Here is an 8,851-nt window from a genome sequence, read left to right as displayed (position 1 = left end):
GAACACTGGTTACGTGAACCCCCTTGCGACAGTGGGAAGGGAGTCCAGCAATCTTCTCGCACACAATTAACCAAAACCGGAGAACTCAGGCTTGGTAATCAGGTGCGCCCAGTGCCAACCGCCGAGCCTAGGGAATAAAAAAAAGAATGCGTCAAATAAGTGGATGGAAATAAATACAGGACGCGAAATATATTCTGATTCGGAAAAAAGTTTTGTGTATATTTTTAGATAAGCGTTTGTCGATTATCCGTAAGTAACAACAAACAATTTCTGTTACAATAATCGTAGTATGGGAATATCGTCGCCAAATGTAACATCCTTAAATGTAAATTTAGATACTGGTAACCATCTGAAATGCAGTTTTACGACAGTGGGCTACAGGTTCAAAATGATGTACCGATTGGAACGTTTCATGTTTCCAATATCACAAAATATTGATCATTCTTTATATACCGCAGCGTTGCGCCTCGGTGACTTTGGAAAATCAATGATCAGCTGTTTAGAATGAATTCCCAGTAAGTTTCCACTTTTTGCTTGAGAAATAGAGGCTGATATTTATTCTTAGTTTTCCTTCGAATAACATTTTTGGAAAGTGGATGCCTATTGGACTGCTGTAATTTGCTACATGATTTTTCCTGCTATTTGCATTGACAAAGAATACCTTGTCATCATTGCACTGTATAACATCAATGTAAAATTGGGCGAATTTGCTTTACACCAGTGGTTCTCAACCGCCGGTCCGAGCCAATCTTGCTGCCGGTCCGCTATATATATATTCCAATATAAATATATTATAAGCAAATTGCAAAATACAAAGTATTGACGGCATGTCCATTAATTTTGTGATTTAAAGCCAAATTTCACGATTTTGGCTTTTTGAAACACGTAATAATCCTTCTCAGTCGTAAACTCTTGATCATGCGGAAATTGAAATTGTCATGATAGCAACAAAAAAAACAACTTTTAATTGGATTTAGCATTTGGTGTGACTCACTAAATCAACTGATGGCTCTAAATCAGCATGATTGCAAACTGTGCAAATCCACTATTGTGCTAAGAGTTTCAAATCTGTCAAATCATGAGGTTTTTGTACTTGTTAAAATTGTTGACTTTTTCTGGGTTTTTTTCACCTGAAGTTCGCACATTCCGTATTTTGACAGTGGACCTATTTAACGAAATTTGATAGTAAAATGGAGGCAAACAAACAGCAAAGTAATATCCAGTTCAAACAGCTTTACTACGTCTTGCAGAAACTCCATTAGAACTGCGTTTAACACGTCTAATATCAAAAACACTGCATCAGATTTCTCATTAAATTGGATTGGCTTATTTTGCACCATCTACTTTTGTAGCAATTGCATTCTTTTGATTATGTTTTGTGTTCATGACATGTTTGGTTAATTTTGAAGGTCAACCGGTCCGCAAAATTTGTTTTGGAATTTTACCGGTCCGCGAACTGAGAAATGATGACAACCACTGGTTAGTTAAACTATCAAATTGGAAAATACTTTAAAGGGAATCACCCGTGTTTATTACATGTTTGTTTAGTTGTGGAAAAGGAGCATTTATGGCGACATTTGCCTGGGTTTAGTCAATGCAATACAACCTACTGCTTTTTCTTGTGTCATTATGAAAAGGCAATGATAATCAATTGACTTATCTGATTAAATTTAATGTAGATTGACTGAATATTTTGCCTAGTTCAGAAATAAATAATTGAATCCTAGGACACCCGGTAAGTAAAAGAATTGAGTTACATGTCACTGTTGGGAAAGCGAGTTAAATAGATATTTTTTTTACTTATCAGCAACTGGACATCCAAGACTTATTTACGATTAGAGAGCTACGCTCAAATATATGGGCACGTCACAAGGTGTTGCTCTTTTTTTATCCTGACACACAAAAAACGAACCTCTGGAAGTTCACAAAATCTTTTGAAATAAGTAAAAGTAATAGCCTTCTGGCGAAAAAATCAATTTTTAACCCCTGGAAATTTCAAAGCAATTGGTCCAGTATTCGAAGAGAAACCCGATTTTATGGTGACGAAGAAGAATGATACCAACAAGAACAACAACATAATATTATAACGATTGTTATGTACACTGACTTGTCCAAAAACATCATAAGAAAAGCATAACATACATCCAGTTCCAATTTGGGGTATATCCAACTGTAGCTTATTGGTATTTATCATTGGCGGTGTAGGTAGAATACCAAGATAGTATAGTTTAGTATAAAATACTTTAGTAATATGCCAAAAAACTGCGAAAATGGTCTTTGCCATAAGATTTGGCTCCAAATGAATTCATTGACTGCAAGCATGACAATAAAAACTGTCACAACGGAATTTCACCTTCCTATGATGTTTCTGTGGTAAAGTTTTCGGACATTTTATTGGACATAACGATCGTTTTGGTATTTTTGAACACGTAAGTGGACATAACGATCCTTTTGTTGTTATGTTGTTTTTGTTTTTTGTAATGTTGTGAGGAAATCGCTTTTCTCTTTGTTTACTGGACCAATTGCTTTGAAATTTTCAGTGGTTAAAAATGGAATTTTTTTTCAGGAGGCTATTATTACTTCTATTATTTGCTATGACGTCTTTGAAATTATGTGGCGCTAAGTGTCCATATATTTGAGCCTAGCTCTCTTATTGTTGTTGTTGTTGTTGTTGTTGTTCCTATGCTTGTTCTTTGACACGTTATTAGAAAGTGGCTTTTCTCTTCGATTACTGGACCAATTGCTTTGGAATTTTTTTTCTCCCAGATGGCTATTACTTATATTTTTTTTTTAATTTTCTGGGAATCATATGAGATTTAATAATATTTCATCAAAAATTTCGGTTTACCGTTCCGTCAGATCACAGTCTACAAATATATTTCCACCAAGCGGAACGTTGGTGGTCGGACACAAAATGGCGTCCGATGCCCGCAGAACGTTCAGTGACTTCATAGCAAACTAAAACAAATATCACAGAGCTAACGGAAATATTTGAAAAAAATAAAAATAATAGCCTTCTTGAGGAAAATTTCATCTTTCACCACTAAAAATTTCGAAGCAATTGGTCCAGTAATCAAAGAAAAAAGCGATTTTTTAGATTTTTCACTAGGTGTCCAAAAAGTGTCTAAGAACAACAAGAACAACATAACAACAAAACAATCGTTATGTCCACTAAACGTGTCTGATAAGAAATATTTATAGCTATATATATCGACTCCGGAATATGTTTTATAGAAATTACATAACACGCTAGAAATTAGGCAGCTTTACTTTTGCGAAATTGAGGAATAATTTATCATGACCTGGATTGGGCAAGTAGTGGACATAGCGATCGTTTCAATATTATGTTGTTGTTGTTCTTATTGTTGTTCTTAGTGTCCTTGTTCTTTTACACGTTTTAAAGAAATAGATTTTCTCTTCGAATACTGGACCAATTGCTTTGAAATTTTCAGTGGTTGAAGATAAAATTTTTCTCCGGAGGGCTATTACTTTTTTTCGCTATGACGTCATCAAAATTATTCCCACTGGGTGGCGCTACGTGTCCATATATATAGAGCATAGGTCTCTTGTTCACTATTGTTGTTGTTGCGCCAGTAAGTGGTCGAGAGATGGCTCTTATGTTTTAAGTTTTTAAAATTTAAGAACGATTCCGTGGTACTGGTCTTCGTAAGATCATCAAAACAAAATTGATATCTTAATACTCTCTAAATATTGCTAGAATAGGTGCACAACCTAACAACCTGGGAATAGTATGTTGTAAGGACAAAAAGGGTCGAACTTGAGTGTTTTGCTATAAAAATAAAAATTATTTTTTGCTTATGTTCTCTAATTGCATTGTGGTTTGAACGTTTTTATGTTATAATTGGCTACTTATGTTGCATAAATCTATAAAAATGGGCTAATGTTAGAAAGGAGCGATTATAGCAGAAAACTAAATTCGACATTACAGCAGGTTATCATATACAACGATAACATGCTTTGTAGTTCCTATTATACCCCTCACTTTTTCTTTCTATAGCACTAAAGAAGATCGTTTTGTAACGTAAAAGCGATGACTGAAATTTGCAAATTAGACTGTCCACCCGCTACAGGCCAATAGCTCATTGATGAAAACATGTACAATAAATTGGCAACACAACTGGAGGCGATTTTGATATATATTCAAGACAATACAAAACACAAAAAGACACGAAAAAACCTGAATATATTAAATAGTTAATTTTCAAATATTTAGGTTCTAATACAGATAGACAAACGAAGACACAGGAGAATTAATCAGACAAAATAGCGTGCAAGCATGAACACAAAGGGAAGAGAACATTCAAAGAAAAAAGGAACAATAAAGTCGCTCTCCTTTTTGCCTACTTTTCTCCAACATTAAAGGAGCGTGAGACTCCAGCTGTCTCCCTGGGATTCAAGAGAATCTATTTTAAAACCACCTGGAATGAGACAAAATCAAAAATTAACAAATGATTTTAAGTTAATGATTGCATCAATGGCGACTTTCTTGAAACCAATAGAATGTTGTATATTGGCCGAAGTCATGACCACCATCATTTCTACGTTTCAAGAACTTTTATCTGACCAACTATTTCTTTATTCATATATTACCAGTGAAAAGGGCATAGTCGTCTCATTGGTTTTTCCTACTCATGGAGTGATATATAAAAGCCCCAATTTCACTCAGGTCTCGCATCCCTGTATTAAAAACAAACTTTAATGAGATTTAGTTACTTACACCATCTATCTATCCCAAGGTTGACAAAGCGTTTCATTGAACCCTGAAAGGCAATAAACAGTTATGAATGAATTATATCTCAAATTTGAAAAAAATTCAGGGAAAAATAAAAACTAATCTGTTTTCGATATTTTTATTGATTTTATTTCACCACAAACGGAATCTGTAAGATTTGGCCCCGGAATATAACGTAATGGTATGACTATATTACATAAATATTTCTTCTGAACTTTGTAGTTTTATGAGTGTTATAAAAATATATACATTGAGGCCAGTAAAGCATAGTGGTAACTGGCATGCTGTTTGCAACCCAAGTTGTGGAGTTTAAGTGTAGATGTTTTAGTTTGCCTCGGTAAATTATTGATAAACATTATCGGAATCCAGAAATGAAGTTTTGTTGCTTTCATTGTATTTTTTATTTTATTGGATCACACCATTTTTTTCTAGTGTTAGTATAACAGGTGACTGTAAATCGCTTGGTGTGGTAAGTGCGGTTGTTGTCTGGCAATTTGATATTCACACTTCTAAATTTTTTTATTTTACCTTAAAATAGAGTATGATGGAAAGCATGAGCGCCTGCAGAAGCTCTTGCTCCTCCGATGCAGCCAGTTCCAAAAGTGCTTGATGTCGAAGCAGAAGCGCCTGCAGAAGCTTTGACTCCTCCGTTGCAGCCAGTTCCAAAAGTGCTTGATGTTGAAGCCGAAGCACTTGCACAAGCGGTCGCACGGACACCAACTATTGGACATAAATATTATTGTGAAATTGTTTTATTTTATCACAAATAAAAGGATATAAATAATCGAAGATAGAATGTGATAATTCTCACCCAAGTTAAAATAATGTAGACATGAACTGTGCAAATTTACACCATATTATGGAAAACATCTTAAATCCACGTGAACCCATGTATCCATAACAAATTAAACCTTATCTTTTAATCAAATAAAAATATACATTACCGCACGGATCGATGGTTCTAACTGGTAAGCATGGTGCTTCAATTTTTGTTGGTATGCATGGTTGCTCGACGGTGATGCATGGATCTTGAACTATCTTTGGTTCGCATGGTTGCTCGACGGTGATGCATGGATCTTCAACTATCTTTTGTTCGCATGGCTGCTCGAAGGTGGTGATGCATGGATCTTCAACTATCTTTGGTACGCATGGTTGCTCGAAGGTGGTGATGCATGGATCTTCAACTATCTTTGGTTCGCATGGTTGATCGAAGGTGGTGATGCATGGATCTTCAACTATCTTTGGTACGCACGGTTGCTTGATGGTGGTGATGCATGGATCTTCAACTGTCTTTGGTACGCATGGTTGCTCGAAGGTGGTGATGCATGAATCTTCAACTATCTTTGGTTCGCATGGTTGCTTGAAGGTGGTGATGCATGGATCTTCAACTATTTTTGGTTCGCATGGTTGCTCGAAAGTGGTGATGCATGGATCTTCAACTATCTTTGGTACGCACGGTTGCTTGATGGTGACGCATGGGTTAATGACTCTTCTCGTGACACATGGTCTTCTTTGGATGCAGGGATAACTGAGTATAAATATTAAAAAAAAAAATTTACTTCGCCTGTTCTTAACATTCATTCTGTAATTAGTATTGAAATAAATCAAAAATTTAAACATAGCTAGAATGAAACAAAAATTTGTTTATTATTACTTTATTGGCTTACCTGAAGGAGCGCCTCACTGAAAATATAATAAAAATAGATTTGTTTAGTAAATTAGGAATGAGTATAAATACTAAAATATATATTGAAAACGTTTACTAACCACATGGCGTTCTTGTAATAGTTCTACACGGTTGTGGAATGATCGTCCTGCAAGGCGATATGGTTCTTCTCACGCACGGTGTTATGGTTCTTCTCACACAAGGTGATATAATGGTTCTTCTAATGCACGGTGGTGTTGCGGTTCTTCTTACGCACGGTGTGCGTGTGATTGTTCTAGTGAAGCACGGCGAGGAAACACGTCGGCGCATAAAGCTTCGTCTGAAACAAGGTCTTGTAAAGGTGCATGGAGATTTTACCTCTACAGACGGTTTCTTCACTTCAACACACGGATCGTCGATGACAATGCCAGGCTTCTGCAATTCAGCACATGGACCAAACGATGTTTTTGCGACAGATGATGCGGATACTGAGGTACCTGTGTCGCCACATCCGACTATATTGAAAGAAATAAGTATTGTGGCGTTTAACAATTATCTGGTATACAATATTTATAAAGCAAACTTACAGAAAGTTCCAAAATTCAGTGGCAATGCCGTAGCCGTACTCAAAATAGCAAGGAGGATCAAACAACGCATGTTGACGTTACAATATTAGCTTCGATCCTGCTGGAGAGAAAATAGATTTATATCGTCAATGGAAGCTGTATGGGATCTCAAGCTCACGCAAACTTGTTTTATAGACCTTCGGAAAACCACGTATTGACTGTCAAGAGATGTAAATATTTTTAAGTGTATCATCATCACATGCAATTTCAGGTGTAATAAGTGTCTAATGTGAACAGGAAAGGTGATCAAGTTCAAGTACTCGATCTAACGCATCTCACTGAGTAAACTAAGTCGTGTGCCAACTTACTTCAGATATGATTTTAGAATCGAGTGAAAGTCAATCAGCGCCGTCTGTCTTACATAGCGTACTTCACATTGACGCGTGGCGATCTCGCGAAGTTGATATTTTTGCTTGTAGTGTTTACTCTTCTCTTTCAGTTGCTTATTGATGTTCTAAAATACAGATTTTACGGTTCAAATGCCCCTATTCTAACACTTCATCACAATATGTATATGTAACTTTGCCAGTGGGCTGTTGCTGAACAAACTGTGCAAGTGCATAATATATAGTCAACGAATTCTGTCAATCAAACGAAATCGTGACATTCAGATAAACTGAATAACCCCTAGATTTTAAATGATCAAAATCGAACGATTACAAAAATAAATAAAATTTTAAACAAAGTAATCAGATATCGGCCTTGACCGATGATGCTATCGAGGATTCTGTATTACTATAGATAGAGTATAGACAAAGTGGTTTAATGTGGCATGCGCTGAAGTTACGAGATTTTAACAAAAGTGTTTTCATGTTTATCCAGTTTGATAGGAAAGTCGGCGCGGCGCTCTAATCATATGGATAGGGATGTAAGTTTAAGAACTTTGAATCGAAGCGAATCAATATCAATTCGAATTCATTCGAAGCAATTTGATAAAAAGCAGCTTGATTGATTTAAAAAATAATAATAATTAAGATAACACGAGGCGATTGCACGATGCATAGGTGTTGTCTCATAATCGACCAAAAGCGTTTATTTTCCCCACGTTTACAGCGTTTCCAAGTCGTAACACTTCGTAATATTTCCTATGGATCACAGCTTCATAGGAACCAATATTTCGTTTATTTTTTTTACTATTCAAAAAGTTAAGAAGTTTTACCAATATATAATTTTATAAACTTTTTTTAAATTACATATGTAATGTCATTATAATAACAACATTATTTCTCACTAAAAACATAGGTCTGCGATGCTTCCCTTGTCATCATTTGCTTTCTTTCACGGCCAATCGGTTCTATCGCATATTCCAATGGCGTTTATCATTTGGATGAATTTTGAAGATGAATATTAGAAGAAACGATCCGGTATTGTTTGCGAACATAAATTCATGTAATAAGTAATTTTACCTGAGTGTATCTCTATGTAACAAAATACATATTCTCTACTACATTATGTAGTTGAAGTATCAATTCAATGTGCTCTTCAACTAACTTAATTAACTCTTTCTTCAAGTTCGTTATTGTTATTTTATCACAATTTGCGCTATAGTTCTTCCAAATTTAAATAAAATTAACGATAATGTGAGGTTATACTAAATAGAATCAGATTCGGAAATAAAATATTCGAAACTTACATCCCTACATATGGATTACTACGACCTCCCGTCCGGTTTTCAATTCATTCTGGGTATGGGAATAGTTAACCAGTTACTTGTTTCAGATACATGTACTTGGTGGTGGAGGAAGCCGTTGCCGAACACTGGTTACGTGAACCCCCTTGCGACAGTGGCAAGGGAGTCCAGCAATCCTCTCGCACACAATTAACCAA

The 8,851-nt window shown here is 35.7% G+C and overlaps 1 protein-coding gene across 1 annotated transcript; it reads right to left on the bottom strand.

Annotated features, from left to right (window-relative positions):
• Nucleotides 1-4,139: 4,139 nt before the first annotated feature.
• Nucleotides 4,140-7,140, bottom strand: LOC120337137 (uncharacterized). Its single transcript, XM_078111375.1, has 7 exons — nt 6,986-7,140; nt 6,521-6,913; nt 6,421-6,436; nt 5,698-6,281; nt 5,282-5,473; nt 4,739-4,781; nt 4,140-4,439 (listed from the first exon to the last, which is right to left on the bottom strand). The coding sequence occupies exons 1-5, from the start codon at nt 7,053-7,055 to the stop codon at nt 5,283-5,285; spliced, it is 1,254 nt and encodes a 417-aa protein (XP_077967501.1). The 5' UTR covers nt 7,056-7,140; the 3' UTR covers nt 4,140-4,439; nt 4,739-4,781; nt 5,282.
• Nucleotides 7,141-8,851: the final 1,711 nt, after the last annotated feature.

This window comes from Styela clava, chromosome 1 (assembly GCF_964204865.1).
Source record: "Styela clava chromosome 1, kaStyClav1.hap1.2, whole genome shotgun sequence".
Classification (NCBI taxonomy): Eukaryota; Metazoa; Chordata; class Ascidiacea; order Stolidobranchia; family Styelidae; genus Styela; species Styela clava.
The sequence above is the reverse complement of the archived record's forward strand: the minus strand, read 5'-3'. Positions and strand labels throughout refer to the sequence as shown.

Bases quoted from the DNA above. Each gene is read 5' to 3' on its own strand.
- LOC120337137 (XM_078111375.1), bottom strand. From the start codon at position 7,055: ATGCGTTGTTTGATCCTCCTTGCTATTTTGAGTACGGCTACGGCATTG. The intron at 6,914-6,985 runs GTAAGTTTGCTT...CTTTCAATATAG, and splicing joins ACTGAATTTTGGAACTTTCT to TCGGATGTGGCGACACAGGT. The intron at 5,474-5,697 runs GTAATGTATATT...TATGTCCAATAG, and splicing joins TAGAACCATCGATCCGTGCG to TTGGTGTCCGTGCGACCGCT.